Source organism: Lipotes vexillifer, unplaced genomic scaffold (genome assembly GCF_000442215.2).
Source record: "Lipotes vexillifer unplaced genomic scaffold, Lipotes_vexillifer_v1.1 scaffold102, whole genome shotgun sequence".
Lineage (NCBI taxonomy): Eukaryota > Metazoa > Chordata > Mammalia > Artiodactyla > Lipotidae > Lipotes > Lipotes vexillifer.
Genome location: NW_006786541.1, coordinates 1,124,472 through 1,144,720, shown reverse-complemented (window position 1 = coordinate 1,144,720; position 20,249 = coordinate 1,124,472). Strand labels below are relative to the sequence as shown.

Genomic DNA, 20,249 nt, shown 5'->3' with positions numbered 1-20,249 from the left:
TCACGTTAGGCCTACTAATAAATATCAGGTTTGAACACTTTAATACTGATGTACTATATCACAGAGTGAGTATCCCATTTTACTCAACAGCAATTAAAAAAAAAATTCACAGAATCCTTAAAGGGCATCCACATTGATTTCCCAGTGTGTGATTCAGATTTGTTACTGATATAACTATACTTGATTCTAAAGTTTCTATTACAGAAAGCAAAACTAGGAAAGTAGAACTGTTCATTCTACAAATGGGTATGGTGCTGGAGAAACAAAGACGACAAGGTTTCCGCTTGAGAGGTACTCACAAGGGAAATAAACTTGCAAATAAATGCTACAGCACCGTTAGATAAGAGCAATAGCAGAGTGTGTAGAAAATTCTTTCGGCACACGGGAGAGAGGGACTGACCGTGGTGATAAAGTAGGTAGTGTTAAGAGCTGATTCTTGAAAGGAAGAAGTTCTCTAGGTAGGAAAGGGAAATTATACTCTAGACAAAGGAAACAGTGCATTCACACATATAGGAGTACAAAACAGGGAAGATCTGGGACTTCCTTGGTGGCACAGGGGTTAAGAATCCGCCTGCCAATGCAGGGGACATGGGATTGAGTCCTGGTCTGGGAAGATCCCACATGCCGTGGAGCATCTAAGCCCATGCGCCACAACTACTGAGCCTGCGCTCCAGAGTGCGTGAGCCACAACTACTGAATCTGCGTGCTTAGAGTCCGCGCTCCACAACAAGAGAAGCCACTGCAACGAGAAGCCCACGCACCACAATGAAAAGTAGCTCCTGCTCGCCACAAGTAGAGAAAGCCTGCGTGCAGCAACGAAGACCCAATGCGGCCAAAAAGAAATAAATAAAATTAATTTTAAAAATGTTTAAAATATATTTCTAAAACAAAAAGGGAAGATTTATCTGAGGAGTGTGGAGGTCTGTAGCTGGACTACTGGATATATACAGAGGTGAGAAAGTTAGCTTAGAGCCAGATCTTGAAGGATTTCTGCTTTTTGGTTTTTTCTGCAAGGGTCGGGGGGTGGGGGAGGCTTTCAAGAAATTTTGACTTTGGCTGTGAGAAGAAGAGCTAGATTCTAGATGTTTATAAGGTAGAGTTGAATGAACTTGGTGACCAATGGGGTGAGGACTGATACGGACCCCTGGCACTGTATTTTTCAGCACAGGTGCTACTGAAATTGCGGGACTGTGTTGTGCACTGTAGGAAGTACAGCATCCCTGGCCCCAGGCTACTAAGCGCCTGCAGGGCCTCTACTCATTGCGACAACTTCCAACACCACTACACATTCCAAACAGTCTCTAGGAAGTGGACTCCACCCCCCACCTCCTGCCTAGTAGAGAATCAGATGATAGAGCTAAGAGTTAAAGATAGCTATTACAAATCACTGCATCAAATGCAGTTCACCATTCTGATTGTCTTAAAACTCTACTCTTGACCATCGTACTCTTGAACAGTATTATTGTTCTCCTGCCACCTTCAATCTCCTTCACCTTCTTCCTCCTGCACCATGTTTGCCAGAGTGCAAATCTTGGTCTTCTTCTGTTTAACATATTCTCTCAGGATGGCTTCTTAGATCTCAGCTCCAGATCTTTACCCATACTCCAATTATCTATGCTTATACCTGTATCTATATGTCTCCCTGACTACTGAGGCACCTCTACTTTGATATCTCAAAGCTATGTCAAACTCATTAAGCTCAAAACAGAAACAAAATCATCATCGTTTCCCTCAAATTACTGTAAATGGTACTCAAGCCAAAAACCAGCAAAGTCATCTTGTATTCCCTTCTCTTCCATATTCAGTCACCCAACCCTGGTCTCTTAAGGCTACCCACTCATATTTAAGGGAGACTGTCATTGCACTGGTCAGGAATATTATTTTTCTAATTGCCTCCTGAAAAGCTCTATAAGGGATCAGATTTCAAATTACTATGATTTTTCAATTTATTTGAAGAAAAAACAGATGTATAATGTACACATTAATATTCCTACCAAATGCCTAAATCAAACAAGTACTAAAGTATTACATATTACCAAAAAGAAAAAGAAAACAAAAAACCCCCCACTGATTTCCACTGCTTAGTGCTGAATTACATAAAAAGCATAAAAACTACTTTTTAGATTGTTTTGTGAATATTTTACTTCTTAATTAATGAGCAAATCAGAAGACTAGTTAACTCTCTCTTAGAAACAGCTTGTAGGTTTAAGCCTGAATCCTAATGCTTTCCTTTCTTTCCTTGCCACCTAAATATATTTAAATGCAATAGTAAGGAATCTAATGCAGATGTTACCTACTGTAAGTGCTTTGCCTTAGTCCTACAAAATACATAACTTAGAATGTTTTGAAAATTATTAATCTATAATTAGAATAAGTGATGTAAGGTAAATCTCAGGAAAATAAACTTAGTAGTTTAGTCCAAGTTCTTTTATTGGGAAAAATTATCTACCACTCCCAAAATACTTAGAAAAAACTGGAACACAAAGAAATAATACCATCCTTTTAAAAGGTATGCTAATCATCCAAAATAAAACCTAGCGAGAAAAAGTGATTCATGAATTCACCCTCCATAACTGGATTTATAATTCACATATAAAGGTATCACTGCTGCAGTTATAAAGTCTATTCTAGACTCCGTCTCTCAAAAGTTGTGTAACTTGGTTAAGCCCCTAAACCATGCTAAGTCTCAGTTTCAGCATCTCCAAAATGAGAGGGTCAGAATAGATGATCTTGAAGGACCTATCCAGATCTGTATTTCTGTGATTCTATGACAATGAACATTCTGCAGTTGAAGCATAGTTATCTAAATCCTCTGCCATTTTAATCTCCAAAATTCTTATAATCTATATAGCCAGCATTTTAAAAAATGTCACTTGAAGTCAATACCTATTTGTAACCATAAGGTTTGTCTTCTTCCTTCCCAGAATAACACAGTGGTATCGGTAAGTCTCTCCTTCTAACTTTTTGATATGATTCTGAAAAGAAAAGAAGACTCAAGATTTGGGTTGTACATGCATCCAAATAGTATTTCCAATACTCTGTATTAACTAATCATAATAACAGTACCAGTTAGGGAAAAATTATTAAAACCAAAAGCACAATTCTATAGATTGGCACGTGAAGCTAGAAAAATATTCATAGTATAAATTAACTTTCACTGTGCCTTAAAAGACAAATAAGTATTAAACACTAAGTGATCTTCTAATAAAATACATCTTGTTGCATAACTCAGAAGCTTTTAAATATTTACCAGAAATAATCAGACATTTTCATTAATATGAACCTATACTAAAACTGGACATTAACATTACAGGGGTCTTTACCCTGGGGTCCGCGGAAGGACTTTGGGAGGTCTATGAACTACCATAAAAGAATATAAAAATTTGAAAATGCATTTCTGAACCTTTTTCAAAGGACAGTTCATACTTTTCATCAGATTTTTAAAAGGCGTCTGTGATCCTTCTCAAAGGTTAAGAACCACTGATTTACAGAGAGCTAGATATATACACATAATAAAATTCCAAGATAACTGATATTTATTATTTTTGAATATTTGGTCTTATACATTAAACATGCATGAGAAGTACAAGCGTGTATTGAATTATATTCCTGGTAGAAAAGAAAATTTAATGACAACCTTAATACAAACATGAAGAATTTCTAAGATTTCAAATAGCTGTGGCACAATTTATTACTAAAGACAATTACAAGCATAAAATAATTCAGGTATAAATAGTAGTGCATTAAAATACATTTATTTTTTAACTATCTCAAAACTATTGTGACTTTAGTCAACACACATTAAAATTAACAGTTATTTTTATAATTAATGCTAATGAAATATTATTGACATTATATATAATAATTAAAAATCAGATGAGATAATATATATGAAAATATAACATAAACATACCTATAAGATATTAACATTTTATAACCAAGAATACAATATCAATATTATCAAAAGGAGAATATAATCAATAATAATCACAAGCAGAGAAAGCACACTTGTTATTATTTCAAATACATATTTTTTTCAAGATCCTTGGTTCCCAGTCATTCCTTGACAATTACAAAAAGACACAAACAAGGAAGATGAATCCCCAGAGAATGGGGTCGCAACCTCGGAATGAGTCTCAGAGAGAAGTGGAGTTTAATAGTCACTTGTTTCACGTCTTCCCTGTGTGAATTAGCTAAAATCTTTTAACATTTATACCTTAATTCCTTTAAAGAGAATATGGGAAATGAATATAACAATTTAGTGCTTTTACTTTCAGCTTTGAAATTTAAATGTTAAAATATTTAGATTTGAGATGAAATGTACAAGAAATACTACCCACTTTCCATCTTGTATGCATTTTCATTAGTTATCAGGCTTTGCACTTTAAAAAAACTGAAGCTTTTAAAGTATATTTATCACCATAATACATTATAGAAACCTGGTTTCCAGCACTTCTAAAACCCACTGCACTCTGAGATTCAGTCTTTGTGGCAGATTGGTTTATAAAATATTTACTCTCCCTTCCCAAAATGCAACTTAAAGAATTTACAATATTTAGCAAAACCATTCAATTTTTTCAAGTAAATTCTAAGGAAATAATATAAGATATGAAAAAGCATTACACTTAATGATGTTTATCACAGCATTCTTACTGTTAGTAAAATAACAGAAACAACGTTAATGTCAAAAACTGGGAATGGTCAAATATACGAGGTAAATTTACCTCAACAGATGGTAATGCAAGAATTAAGAATGAAGCATTTCTAAGAACATGGAAAAATATAATCAAAACAAAAAAGCAAGGAACACCATTTAAAATATTATATAATCATAACTATGTGAATCAAGATAAATATTAAATAAAAACTGGCTATATATATATAAATATGTCTGTGTGTAAATATATATGTGTGTGTGTGTGTGTGTGTCATGATAATTATCCTAGGAGAACAGAGGATAAGTAAGAGAGTATATCCTATGAAAACATAGTATATAATTCAGTAACTTTCAAAGCTCAGTATTAAATTAAAGAATACAGAGCAATACTCAGGAGAAAAAGAAAATGGGGTAAATCAAAAGATTCCCAAATAAATTATTTAGAATGTACCCACATTACACTAAGCACTAGGAGGACACAATTTTACCCTCAAGTGCTCTTTAATATTTACACATTTTGTTATACTAGGTCCCTTAAGGACAGAAGTCTCCTTTCTTCTCTCTATATCAAACACAGTCTAGATTATCAAATACTTTGTACCCAACTAACTGATTACAGCAAAGTGGGCAAGGGATGAAACAGCCTAAATTTCTTAATTATCCATGCCTACCCTTGCTACCCAAGGAAGAAAATTACCAAGTCCTGTTCTTAGTGTACAATCATTCTATTTCTTCCAGTTCTCATATCTTAACAAAAACTACTAAATCAGATGACTATATTTAGCTAAAATAAAAGTTTCTTGAAGTTTTGTGCTTACTGACATGCAGTTGTAAAAAGGGAAATCATGAGGAAAAGAATAACATAAAGAGCTAAACAATCAAAAAGTAAACAATAAAGAAAAAATTTTAACAAGTTATAAGATTTTCCAGAAGTCTCATTAAAATTGCAATATATCCAGGAAAATTAAAAATCATTACTTTTACCTAGGAAGGAAGAATAATTATTAGTGATGATTTAAGACAGAATCTTGAATTAGTTACTGTGCTTGATTCTCACAGAAACTGTACATGAGGCAACATTTTTGCCAACCCTCAGTTATTCAGGCACAAGAAAAGTCTGTCAGCTATAGTTTTAGGCTAGTCTTTGAAGGTCATTCTTTCTTCTTGAAAGAGTCCTTGTTTTAAATATGAAGGATTCAATTTATTCTTTTGATAACTACAGTTTAAAAAATATATAATCCAACTGAACAGTTGTGTGTTAACAGCTTCATTCTCTTTAAATGTTACAACACATTAAATCTAAGTTTATAGTTCAGTTTCACTTTTGGGAGGAAGCATGAAAGTTGCTAGATAAGACACTGCTAAATCAAGCATTTCTATCATTTATAAAAAGAAAATCAAAATATAATGTATATTGAAATTAACTATGGGGCCACTAATTTCAAAATGATAGTTTATAATTTTTTTTGTTCTCATTAGGATAATGAATCCTCTCACAGGATTTAAAAGCAAACGTGGTTGGTTTTTAAAAATAAAGACATCTGTAAGTCCAAAAGCCACATAAGTAATCTGCTTAATTACTTGTTCAACTTCTATTTACATTAATTAAAACTAATAATTGTGAAATAAGCATAACCAATAAGGAGACTTAATTTTTAAAAGGTATAACTACTAAAGGGACTTAATTTTTAAAAGGTATAAATACTAAAGGCTAGGAATATATATAACATAATTAGAAAATGATTGCCACTTATCTAGCAAGAGTACCAAGGAGTTAAAAGAAGAAAAAGAGATTAAGGAAACATATTCTCAAAATTCATGTGCCAACTCTTATTTGAGGTCTAAGGACAGACCCAGAGCAACTGATACTTCATTTCTTAAAATATATGCCCCAGTCAATAGTTCTGTAACTTGAGTAAATTTAGGCGATTTGTGAAACATATAATAGTTATGTAACTCTTATCAGCAGGACTCACATACATAAAGAACACATAATAGACTGAACATAAGAATTGTTTTTTTTCCCCAACTTTACCAGAAATGCACATGAATACCGTAAGAAAAGATGAAATTTTCAAAATGATAGTAAAAGTATCCACTTGTGAGTTCAATAAAGTGTTCCTCCAACTAAATGTAAAAGAGAGTTGATTTCCTATATCCTTTCATCTTTTATATTGACCTCTTATTCCTGTACAGTATTACCAGGAATATCATAATTTTTATCTGTAGTCAAGCCACTACAATAAAAAGTTCAGACAGAGGTGAGAAATGTAAAGAAAACTTCATTTTAATGGACTCTCACTCTAAATAAATCAGGACAGTCAATTAATACCACAGTTTGTTTTGATTTTTAAGGATAAAATCAAGTAGTAGTATAGCAAACATTTACTCCTGTATTTCCAGTTCTTGCTGTGTAGGCAGAAAAAGAAAGAAAATAAAGTTAGAAGCATGCAGAAAGATAAAATACAATCACATACTACAGAAATCAAAGTCTAAGAAAAATGAAGAGTCATTTTATTTTAAAGTCAAAGTAGGAAAATATTACTAATTTTATTTTGGAGGAAAGCTAATCATGGGAGAATAGCAATTTACATATGTGTGTATTATTTAAATACAGTAAAATTAAAACTAAAATAAAAGCCAAAAAAGTCCTTAAAAAAGTTTTTAAGGTTTAAAAAGATTAAATTGTACATAATCTTTTTTTATCTCCTCCAGCTTCTGTTTACCTGAATAAATCTAGATTTCAATATAGTCCAAATAAATTAATTTGGTTGGGAGAAAAGGAAGCAGTGAAATTCCAAAAATTAGCTACAAAGTAGGAGACCAAAGTTAACAACGCAAACTAAAGGAGCTAACATACAAATAGTAATAAAGCCTATGACTTCTTCTAAGATTATCCTTTCTGCACTAAAAAGCTTTGATCCTGTGCAGAAAAAAAATGAGTTACTCCCATTTAATACATTATGCTAATATAATAAAACAAATAAATAATCAAATTCTACCCTACCATCGTTCCCTGTGTCATCTTTAAAGAAGTTCATGAGTCACGAACTTTAGGAACCACCCATGAAATCCTGATCCTAGAAATCTTTAAAATTAAATTTCACTCATGACCATGAAGAATAGAATTTATACCTCAAATAAATCATAGCCCTCAGATTCCTGTCTGTCATAAGGGCGAATGATGCCGTCCTCATGGATCAGGCGAGGGGAACGGAGCCTGGTCACTTCCTCAGTTGATTCTGCCACCCTGTGTAAGGCAGCAGAGTAAGTACATATAAGAAAACATGTGAGAAACTTTCAAAATAATACAAATACATACGTGTTGATTAAACACTGTACTACGTAACACAGTATATCAATATTTGATAAACAGAGTAATTTTAAATAACTTGCCCAAAATAATGTGACAAGTATTAAAACCAAGTAGGTTTAGGGCTTCCCTGGTGGCGCAGTGGTTGAGAATCTGCCTGCCAATGCAGGGGACACAGGTTCGAGCCCTGGTCTGGGAAGATCCCACGTACCGCAGAGCACCTAGGCCCATGAGCCACAACTACTGAGCCTGCACATCTGGAGCTTGTGCTCTGCAACAAGAGAGGCTGCGATAGTGAGAGGCCCGCGCACCGCGATGAAGAGTGGCCCCCGCTTGCCACCACTAGAGAAAGCCCGCGCACAGAAACGAAGACCCAACACAGCCAAAAATAAATAAATAAATAAATTAATTAATTAAAAAAAAAAGAAAAAACCAAGTAGGTTTGACTCCAAGTTCCCCACCTTTTCTTAAAGAAAAGAAAATGTCAAAATAATAAAGGCAGGGAGTAGGCCATCCACTCTTTGTATCTGTGGTGTCTAGCACACTGCCTGGCATATAGTAGGGACCAATAAACACTTGTTGAATAAAAGAGAAACTGGCTATAAAAAAACATCTCTTCTTACTCCTTTCTGGGGGCACTCTACCTTGTGAACCTGTCAGAGCTTTCAATTAGACTTTAAGCTCCTCATGCACAGGCAGAGTATTTAACATACTTATGTATTCCTGGCAACAATTAGCACACAGACACATAGCTTGCACACAGTGTGCACTTAATTACCGCTGGATTCCTTGGAAGGTGCTGCTGGCCATATCTATTATTCCACCAGTTGGACGAGCCACCGCACCCACAAGCCCTTTTCCAATTCCTTTAAAGAATCCAGCAGCTCCTTCCTTTTTGGCACCTTCATAAAACCAAAGACAATGAAAGAATAGAGATTTTAAAATAAGCAACTTTGAACTTAACAAAAGCCTAAGTCAAACTGAACTGTTTTACCCAGGAAGTTCCTAGAATTTGACTTTCTAAAGAAGTTGAATTTAATCCTAACATATGATACAACAGCAGTTTTCAAAGTGTGTTAAAAATGCAAATTATTAACCCCCACTCCCAGCCAGTAATCTGTGCTTTAACAAGCCCCCAAGGTAACCCCAAGGCACACTCAAATTTTACAACTACTGATCCAGGAGTCCACTCAGTACCTATGACTGGAAGATCTAAGAACTGACCAGAAAATATTGTTTTGTTTTGGTTTTTTTTTGCCAACAATCAGGAGATTTTTCAAGCAGTGCACTTTTAAAAGAAATATAAGAACTTTATTAAAATATAATTCAAATACTATATAATTCACCCATTAAAGTATACAAGTTAAATGTTTTTTATAGTATATTCAGAGTTGTGTAACTATCACCATAATCAATTTTAGAAAATCTGTTATTATCTCAAAAAGAAACCCCATGCCTATTAGCAATCATTCCCCATCATTTCCCCCTAAGCCTCTTCTCAATCCTATGCAATTTACCTCCTTCCTCCCCACCCTGCAGACCTAGGCAACCACTAACCTACTTTCTATCTGTATGGATTGGCCTATTCTGGTCATTTCCTACAAATGGAATCATACAATATATGGTCTTTTGTGACTGGCTTTTTTCACTTAGAATCATGCTTGCAAGGTTCACCCATCTTGTACTTATATCAATACTTGATTTCTTTTTATAACTGCATAATAACTTATTTGTAAGGATATACCACATTTTGTTTATCCATGCATTAGATGATGGATATTTGGGTTGCTATTACATTCTGGCTATTATGAATAATGCTTCTATAAACATTTATGTACAAGTTTTTAAAGCAAAGCAAACATAGCTTTTTAATTCCCTTGGGTATATACCTAAGAGTGGGATTGCTGGGTCACATATATAAACTCTATGTTTATATTCAGTTGTCCCAGCACCATTTGTTGAAAAGGCTATTTTTCTCTATGGAATTATCTTGGCACCCCTGTCAAAAATCAATCAACCATAAAAGTAAGGATGTATTTCTGGAGTCTGAATTCTATTCTATTGATCTATATGTGTACCTGTATGCCAGCACCACCTGTCTTAGCTACTTTAACTTATAGTAAGTTTTAAAATTGGACAGTGTAAGTCCTCCAACTTCCTTCTTTTCTTCCAGATTGTTTTGGCTATTCGGGGTTCCCCTGAATTCCTATATAAATTTTAGAATCTGCTTGTCAATTTCTGCAAAAAACCTAACATTTGAGATTTTGATAGGGACTGTACTGAATAAAGTAATGTCCTTTTTTTTAATAGGATTAAAAAAAGGAGTCAATTGCTATTGATGGTCCAAGGGACTCTAGTCTAACTATGGCCCTGTTAAAAATAGCATCCAAAGTCTGAGACATAGTCTACTACTTAACCTCTTCACATCCTGAGGAAAGTTATGCTCATTAAACAATTCACCATGTATCAACTCCTCAGACTCTGTACAGGAAGGAAACGTTCTCAACCTACCTTCCACTGGCTTTGTTATTATTCCAGTCACTCCACCAACGACTCCCTGAGAGAGAAACCAATCAAGTCAAGCCCGAAAGGAAGGTGCTTAATTTTAAACCAACCACTAGAGGTCTCTACAGACATACTAGAAATAACTTTTTTTTAAATGAGGACTTGACAGAGAACAACATGCACATATAAGTGAGCACTATGATTTTTAAAATATTACATCATAGCAAATTTTAAACGGAGCACTTTGTAGAACTTAATAATAGGCAAAGGAGTAAAGCAGGTGAAAATTTTCTACATCTGACTCTGACACCAATTAGCAGTTGATACAATCTCTTTAAGTCTCAGTTTCCATCCATATCAGTATATGAGTAAGCTGAGAAAATTATACATCTAATTATAAGTTCTAATGAGGTTACTCTATAATCTAGTGAAAGTGTGGAAAACTGAAAATGAAGGGACCTCTGAAGGATAGCCAATATCCCGACAAGTAAAGCACTTTAGAGAACACACAAAACATTACAAATCACTGGCACAAACACAGCAGTTACAGTCTCCTGAATTATTTCCAAAATTAAAAAAATAATATTTGTACATTCTTTAAATAACTGTCAAGTAACGGTAGTAACTAAAAATACCTGCATATTATATAAACACACAGAAAAGGAACTGGAGGATATATACTATATTGAAAAGAATATACCTCTCAGAAGAGGTGAGGGGTAATCAAAGAGTACTTTACAGCCTTACCTCTGTTTCCATTACTCGTTTAAAAAAAGAACTTATAAGCTCCTATTATTACCTATAAGGAGGACAGTCATATATTACCTGTATAATTAAATAATATTCGTATGTAATTTATAATACCTGTACCTAAAAAGTAGTGAAAGGTAGTTCCTGGTTTATAACCTGTAGCTTGTATGCCTCCCTTCCACAGAAACGGTCGACTGATGATGACCTGAAGGATTCCTCCCCCCTCCAGTTACTTCCACATTCCTCCACTCTACCTGCCCCCTCCCCACTAGTGCTAACCTGCCATCATTACAGTTTTCACTCCAGCTGAGTGCCAAACTAAGTCCAGGAATTGGGGGGTAGATCTGAGGGTGATAAAGGGAAGGAGAACAAAAAAGGAAACAAAGTCCACAATTTATCACTACTGATACTCTGACAGACCTTTACTCACAAGCAGTATTACAAGTGCCAAACAACCAGTACATATTCTAAAGTGTATATAAAAGTAAGCATTTCTTGAAGATTCGGCAGGAGACTTACACGCAAGAAGCCCTTTCCCCCTCTGGCCAGGCTGTCACCAAAATCTTTAGGCTGCCGACCCATCTCTTCTCTTCTTTTTTGCTGATATTCTTTGTCCATTGTAATTGCTGCCAAACCTTTTCCAACGGAACCGGTGATTCGAGATACCACTCCTGCTGCACCACCTATCAGAAGGTCAAGAGAAGTAAGTCACACTGTTTCTTTAAAGAGCATTACCACAATATACAGCATGCGGCTGCTTTAAACTAACAGGTGCTTAAAATTCCGTCTCATATACAAAAATGCATTTATTTTTTCCATTTCCCGCTTAGCAAGAAGAGGAATAAAACTATTTAAAGTACATTGATTCAACACAACAAAGACATATTAAAAAAACTCAGCAGGTGAGTGTTAAATTATTTTCCACTTAATAACAAGGGAACACATCTTTTAAAAGGATTATTATAAAACTAATCCCTCTTTTATTAAACATAATCATTTGTTTTTCATAAACAATGCATTTTATAATAACTATAATTAAAAATACACACACACACACACACACAAATATGTGATACATACCTACTGTGTGTCCAAAGAGACTTCTTACTCCAATTACTAACCCCTCAGCAAATTCTTCAGGGCCTTGAACAGCACCCTGGCCAGAAAAAAAAAACAAGTTTGCTACTTAAAATTTAAATAAGTTTAAGACTTTGAATCTAGTATTTCAGGGTTTCCATGAAGACACAGAATCTGTGAAGATACATAAACATTGTGGTGACAGTTTTCACCTTCTAACCCAAATACTGATGGAATACCTATTGTGTTTAAAGATACCTTCAACCCACATGATCTCAGCAAGCCCTTTAAGATGACAAAAATTGGAGAGGAGTAAATCACTAGCTTCAGTCACAATCTGAAGTTGGCCTCCCAGGACCAAGTGCCATCTGACTGCTAAAGCAAGCCACACTGACAACAAGACTAAGAGCCCACAGTTTCAGCTCTCTTGTTCTCCCCATTTATTCTCTTTGCTTTGTCCTTCTAAAACCCTCACCACACTAGGCTCCTGGATCCTTTAAATGGAAGAGAACAGGTTAGAGGAAAGCTTGACTAGGAAACAAAGTCAGCTTTTAGGGCCCCATTAGTCCTTTCCATAGTGGTGAAACAGCCTTGAAATAGGTTCCAAACTACCCAGCACTCTTCCTTACAACTACATTAAATCCTAGAAAACGTCGGGATGTTTTATTACCCAGACACTAGAAGTGCTCAATTAATTCTAAAACAATCTTTTAATGGCATCTCTAGTAATTTAAAAAAATATATAAAATTGATATATTTGTTATTTGAACATTATTCAGTCCCCAGATACAATTAAAATACAAATTACTTGTCATAAAAAATAGAACATCCATTTTTCTGTACTACACTTAAAATAAATGAAAGATCAATACCTGGAAGGGTTCATAGAATAAAGCTTCAAATCCTTCTGACAGACCTCTAATTAATCCAAATGGGTTTCCAAGCACATCTAAGCCCAATACAAGGACATACATCTGTTTCAAGAACTACGAGGGAAAAAATAAATAAATGAAGTCCTTTGCAACTACTGTAAGGAACAACATCATGATGCAGTAAGAAAGTGGGATACTGACAAAATTAGGTTTGCTAAAGGAAAGCACTGCAGAATAACCACCATTACGACCATTAATTGATCTTTCACTATGTGCCAGGCATTATGTTAGTACTTTTACATGGGTATTTCAAATTGGACAGAACTAAGGTTTGAGGCAAAGGCTGCCATTTGGCAGTTATGTAACCTTGGACAAGTCACTTAGTCTCTATAGGCCTTCCTCTTTTCATCTATAAAATGGGAGGTCTATAATACTGACCTTGCATGGCTGAGTATGCATATTAAATGAATATATGTTTCAATAACTGGTACTTACTTTTGTTATTATCACTATTTCTATGAACTAGATGGGTTAAAAACAAAAACAAAGAAAAAGAAAAAATATCCTTATTTGAACATGTAAAAAACATAATGTCTATACACCATAAGAGAAAGGACATGCCAGCAGAGGAAGGAAAGAGGAACGTCACCCTGGAGTTCCACAGTATAGCAATGGAACCCTAGTGCCCCCAAACAACTACTATGTCTCTGTGCATATAACTCGAACCATGGAGTAACAGGCAAAAGGAGGAACCTGGCTTCCTCACAATTCTACTAGACTTTGCTTACAAACTATAGTCATTGAAGGAATAAAATGTACTGACTCCTAAGTTACCATTCTTTCCCAAAGTGGTAAATGTACAATTGCAAAGGGAAAAAACACTAAGGGAAACTTTTTAAAAAACTTTATATGGAGGTGGGGAAAAACTAAAGAAACAGAAATTAATCATTCAAGAAAACTAAGTAATGAGATTGAGAACTGCAGTAAATTAGGTAAACATCACACACTGTACAATCACATACAAATGTTTTGTTTTGATATTTTATGAAGTATATTCCTTATGAGTTACTATGATAGGAAATTACCTGTTCACTGTAATGTCTAACAACACTCCACATGAGCTGATCTCTGTTGTAAAACTGATATCGAATTTCATAATAAGCAAGTCTGGGAGGAGAGAGTGTCAAAAGTACTAAGATTATTTTTTGAAAAAAAAAAGAGACTTAAAATTTCAATGATAATCACTGCTAATTCACAATTAGATTTGTACACATAATTTGAGATCTTAAATATTAGGATAACAATACTATAAAAATAGTGCATTCTCATGCAAATCTTTCAAAAACACATGAAGAGTAAAAAGGTTTAAAAAAGTTGACCATAACCCCACCACACAGTGGGTTTTTTAAAAATTTTTTTCTTCTTCTCATTTTCCACTTTGAATTCTTTCTTTTCTGTGCAACTGAAAAATATTAAAACATTCTGTATGCATTTTTACACTCAGCATTGTGGATAAATATTCTTCTGTGTTTTCAAAATTCTATGTAACCATTTTAAATAATGCATAGCATTACATCATGTGAACATGTCATAACAAACGATTCTTCCACGTTCAGACATTTTAAAATTTTGACATAATAATGCTGCTATGTGTATCTTGAATATAACTTTGGTTGCGTTTCAAGATTATTTTTTGGACCGAATTCCCACCCAAAATAATTAATGAGTGAAAGACTACAAAAACATTTAAGGCTCTTGAATAGATCCCTTTCCACTGATACAAATAGTAAAAAAAAAAAAAAAAAAAAAAAAAAAAAAAAAAAAAAGTGCCCATTTCTTAGATCCACCCCTCTCTAGTACTAGGATTTCTCATATTTTGAAAGCTTTGATAACTTGTTTTAATTTGCATATATTCTTTGATAAATAATAAAGCTAACCATTTCTAATATCTATTAGCCACTGTATCTTCCCTTTTGTGAATTATCTCACATTGTCCTCTTGCACCTATGGCACTGGAACTTTTAGGTTAAAAATTAAGATTATTATCTTTTGTTATGCTTGTCATCATATTTTTCCAGTCCTTTGTTTTTTAAGTGTTTTCATTGATTTTGTTGTAAGAGTTTAATTTTTATGTAGTCAAATCAATTTTGTATTTTTCCATTGGGATTTTTTCATGGCTTTTAAACACAGAAAGGTTTCCTTTTATTCAGAGATTTGATAGCGATTAACTTCTATTTTTCCTTAGTCTTTGTTTTTCTATTTGAATTTTATGTTTAAGCCTTCAATTCCTATGAAATTTGATAGTGTACAAGTGAGGTGAAAATAATATTAATGAATTTTTTTCTCCAGTACCACTGTTGAATATTCAATTCAATAAACATTCATTGAATTTATATGTGTCTGGCACACACAAATATTCTTATTTTAAATGCAGCAAGGAGCTATTATCTATACTTTGCCATATAATTATACTGAAATCTAATCCTGTTGCTATATATTTCTAAATATAATTCCTTTTAAAACATGGTCAATTTATAATATACTACTAAACTAATTCAATGTTTATACTATATTCATGTATTATCTAGATACTGATAACTGCAGAAGATATTAGACTCTTTACCTTATCTTTATGAGTAAAATAAGTATACCTAAAGGGCGTAATTAGAAAGGGACCAAATTATTAAAGAATAAGTAGTAAGAATTATCATTTTTCGAAGCTAACATTCTAGCACAAATGGAGAGAATTAATATCCAGAAACATCATCCTGATATAAAAACCTCCCCAATACACTTTAACATAACTCTTACTTGAATATAAGGTCATCCACATCAGTCAGAGTAGCACCTATGCTTTTCAATAGCAGATTGACAGAATGAATTGGAATCATTTCCTGGTTTTCTTGGTCTGACTCTTCATCGCCAGAACCCAAAGACAAACTCAAGTGCAACTAAAAGAAAAATAATGTTCAATAAATGAAAACTAAAAACAAAAATATTTACATACATAGAAGCCAGACCATCCAGATACAAACAAATGCTGTATCTTTCAATTAGAGTCCTAAAGAAAACTGCTATTTACTACTCAGTAAATTACACTGAACAGCTCTGATTCTCATATTTACCTTTTGATAAAATACAAATCAGTCTGTCCCCAAAACTGAACTATAATTTTATTCAAAGCCTATAAATACCATTGTGTTTATATGGAGGAGACCAAAACACTTTGCAAAAATAGCATCATCGTCTTAAGGAGAAAAATGTGTCAACTGGCCCACAAGTAATCTAACACTTGAAATAATGGACAGTCATTTATTTTAATCCAATAAGATAAACAACTTATGGTAACAACTAACAATAACAACTGTGGTATAATCGTTACCATAATAACAAGTAACAAGAACATGACAATTATGGCAACAATTAGCAAGTTCTGAACAAATTTTTAGAAGAGTAATAAGTTTTTCAGCTTCCACAGACCCTTCAACTCAGTACTTAGCCATGAGATCTTCACATTCCCATTTAGCTTCTTCTACTTTGTGCTGCATCATCATTAATGCAACAGTGCCAGAAGGCAACGGTACCAGAAGACACAGGCGTACGGTAACTCAACATGTGTAAGCGAAGCAGATAACTCTCCCTTCTCATTCTGCCATTCTCTTGGCATTTTCCCTCATCAACAGAGAGCTCAATACAGGGGACTTGAGGTAAAGCCAAGAAAGCCTAGTTGTTGAGATTTTTTTCTCTGATGTGGACAAAAGCCCATCTTCAGAGTCACAGACTGCTGTGATCCAGGAAAGGTGATCTTAGGTGAAAAGAGATCCAGCTTTTTCCTAGGGCAAAGTCACCATGGAATAAGAAAATGACCATGGTTCATGATCTTAATTATTCAACTTCATGGCACAATTCCCAGTGCGCCTAAAACTACGTATAGGTAAATCATCAATCTTTAATACTCCCTAGATTATAAACTCCATAAAGTCATGTTACACCTTCCACAGCAACTTTGATAGCAGGCCTTCAGTAAATAATCTGTTGAAGGTGCTGCTCAATCTCCTAAAGAACTGATTTTCATTTAATAATGAAAAAGAAGTTATACATAATACCACATAAAACAATCTCAATTTTAAACCTAACACTATGGATAGGTCTGATAACACTAAACTAATGTATCAATTTAAAATAATAATTGCATTTTATAAATCTATTCATTTAGCTGAATGGATTGGTGAATGCAACTAAAAATAATGTGCTATAAACAGTTTTGGAGACTGTAAAGGATCATCAATATTTTAAAAGAGTTACTTAATTGTAAATCTGGCCCATTACACAAGTTTAGAGCTTCATGGTTGACAGCATTTGTGAATTCTCTAAGCAGTCACCTTCCCCTATAAAAGCTAAAAAGTATAACAAAAGGAGATAAGGAAATGGGTTCAAAAAGTACAAAATCAGGCAAGTGAAAGGTATCCAATTTTCCACTCTCTTAGTTACAACCAAATTTTGGAAGGGTGAAAAACACCGCATCAACAGTATAATACCTACTTCAGCGTTTTCACATTCTGGTTAGGAAACCCATTATAGCTTTCTATTCAGACAGTGAGAGCAGTTACAAAGTGCAACCAAAACATTAAACATTGGTGAGCACTTCTTTGCTTAATTAAGAAATGCTTTTGTCAGCTTTTTCCTTGAAGAAAGGGGTTATTAACTCAAGACTAGAAAGCACGCTCTGGTGGTTTCTCTGTGGGAATTATGGTTGTACATATGTCAGAGAACTGTCTTAATTATTTCAATTAATCAAACAAAATTCCCACCAAATACTTGATGCAACAAATTAAAACCCATATTTGTACACAGATCCTTTAAAAATTCTACAGTACTGTCAAATTTTCAAAATAGTAATTATAACAAACCTTAATAGGAGAAATATGGAAATGTTCAAAGAAACTAAGAATGGACGTATCAGTCACTGAGGTCTCCACTAATTCTGTGTTTATAGCATCAGAGTCTTCCTGGATTAACTCTGTCTGAAAAAAATTAATCAAGAATTTTAAATTTTTTTCCTACTACAATTAGTGCAAAGAATGGTTGATTTAATTTTTTTACTTTATAATTTTCCCAAGAAATAAAAATTATTACCCATTTTCTTTCGGCTTCACGGTCAGCTGTTGGGGTAAACAGTGCAGTAATAGCTCCTAGAAACCCCTGATCAACTTTTAAGGCCATTTCCTGAATGAGAACCATAAAATACCTAAGGAAAAAAAAATTTTTAAGTGGAAAAGGTTTTTTTAAAGATGAAAAGGGCTTTCTATCAAACCTTGTAATTTTCCATGTTAAAACTTTGATTTTGGCCAAAAACCACAGTGAGATCTTGTTCCTTGATCTCTAAAAAAAGTGTTATGTTAACAAGATCAAAGTCTACTTAGACTGAGATTTTTTTTTTTCATTATAGTGAAGGTTTCACTAGAGGTAATACTGCTGTATTAACACTTAGCATTTAAAGTCCCAAATTCCATATTTATCATGTTATAGAAGAGACAAAAGCAAAGATGATGTAGCATGTATTACTTAATTTTTAAAGTCCACGGGAATTACTTTAAAGAACACACCTCACAAACACACTTATCGTTTATATTTCACTGACTATTTTACATTCTAATGGAAGTTACAAAGGAGAGAAAGTGGTTGAAGGAATTTTACTTTAAAATATATATTATTAAAATAAGTTTCAATATAGAAAATCACTTGACCAAAAGTAGATTGATACGTTCAGATGGATAATAATTTTTATACAGAAGTCACTTTCAAAAGAGTAAAATTTATTTTCAAAGTAGATTCTCATTTTAAATTCCTTTAGATAAATAAGGGAATCTTTACTTACTTGAACTGTAAGACTTTACTGTACTCATTAAATCTTGTGATGACACTCACATCAATGAAAGGTTTGGGCTCTAAAGGGAAGAAAGAAAACAGGAAAAAGGCAATCAAGCTTTATAGTAGGTCAAAATAATCTCTACTCAACTTTTATATATATGGTATATCTCAATTTAATTTTTTTTTACCTGAATCCAAAGCAATAGATTTTGGAGGGGCCACAGGATGAAATACAACAGGGAACACTGTACCTGGTAACTGACTATCAACCTGACCAAAATAAAAAAGAAAACTGATTCAGCAGAACTTGAAATAATTTAAATTTAACTTTTGTTTCAGAGACAATATTATAGATGATGCCACTAATTGCATCATAAATAAGTATCTGTATGTATATGTGCTGCTATTAAAAGTTTCACCTTAAATCTAAAATTCTTATAAATCTCACCAAGGGCAAGCTTTTACATAAAGGAATATATAAACATCCTCATAATTGCTTAAAATTGTGCAGCATGAACACCATTAATGGAAATATTTGTACCTATGGATCATGTGAGATTTCATCTATCTATTATTTAAATAAAAATTTAAGTAGAGACCAGATATGAAATTAGAGGTTAGGTATTAAGAAAAAAATTTAAATGTCCTAAATAGCAGTAATCGGTAGTTAAAAGCAAGAGATGGAGAGACAGAGGAAAGGAGCAAGCAAACAAGCAGACAAAAACAGCCTCCAATAAAGCCCTACTCATTCCCATACAGAAGGACAAAAGAAAATCCTACTTTGGGATCCCATGACAAATACAAAGGAATATTAAAAATAACAATTTCAGTGTAAGGAAACACTCTGGCAGGCTAACGGGTCAAATTAAAGTCTCAACGGCCATTTAGCCTTGGATGGTGAATCTACAGGAATATGTGGAAGAAGGAGAATAAACGTATAAACAAAAAGAAAGATACCAACTATGATGCATGATAGAATCTTGTTAAAAAAAAAAATTCAGACCCAAGATTCCCAAACTGATTAGATATATCTACTGAATAGGATGATAATGTTACCTGAAGCCAATACAATCGGGCCCTTAAACTTCTTTGGTGAGGAGATTGCTTAAATTCAACCTGAATTCCTGATAAAAAATCCCGCTTTATAGGGCACCGAACAGGGAGGCGCATTTCCATTGGGTCTTTGCCAAAATTTACCTGGAAA

The 20,249-nt window shown here is 33.8% G+C and overlaps 1 protein-coding gene across 4 annotated transcripts in view; it reads right to left on the bottom strand.

Moving 5' to 3' along the window:
* The window catches only part of VPS13C (vacuolar protein sorting 13 homolog C), a 177,513-nt gene that overhangs the window by 2,264 nt on the left and 155,000 nt on the right, over positions 1 to 20,249 (bottom strand). For 2 of the 4 annotated variants that reach the window (XM_007458876.1, XM_007458877.1), the window contains 14 exons: positions 20,102 to 20,242; positions 19,234 to 19,315; positions 19,053 to 19,122; positions 18,311 to 18,422; positions 18,085 to 18,198; positions 15,986 to 16,125; positions 14,260 to 14,341; positions 13,175 to 13,288; positions 12,306 to 12,381; positions 11,745 to 11,908; positions 10,482 to 10,527; positions 8,749 to 8,872; positions 7,793 to 7,907; positions 2,887 to 2,975 (listed from right to left, as the gene is read on the bottom strand). In XM_007458876.1, the coding sequence (XP_007458938.1) occupies positions 2,887 to 2,975; positions 7,793 to 7,907; positions 8,749 to 8,872; positions 10,482 to 10,527; positions 11,745 to 11,908; positions 12,306 to 12,381; positions 13,175 to 13,288; positions 14,260 to 14,341; positions 15,986 to 16,125; positions 18,085 to 18,198; positions 18,311 to 18,422; positions 19,053 to 19,122; positions 19,234 to 19,315; positions 20,102 to 20,242 (1,469 nt within the window). Of the gene's footprint in view, positions 1 to 2,886; positions 2,976 to 6,857; positions 7,067 to 7,792; positions 7,908 to 8,748; positions 8,873 to 10,481; positions 10,528 to 11,744; positions 11,909 to 12,305; positions 12,382 to 13,174; positions 13,289 to 14,259; positions 14,342 to 15,985; positions 16,126 to 18,084; positions 18,199 to 18,310; positions 18,423 to 19,052; positions 19,123 to 19,233; positions 19,316 to 20,101; positions 20,243 to 20,249 lie in introns of those variants that run through there. The other 2 variants (XM_007458878.1, XM_007458879.1) reach the window with 1 other exon arrangement.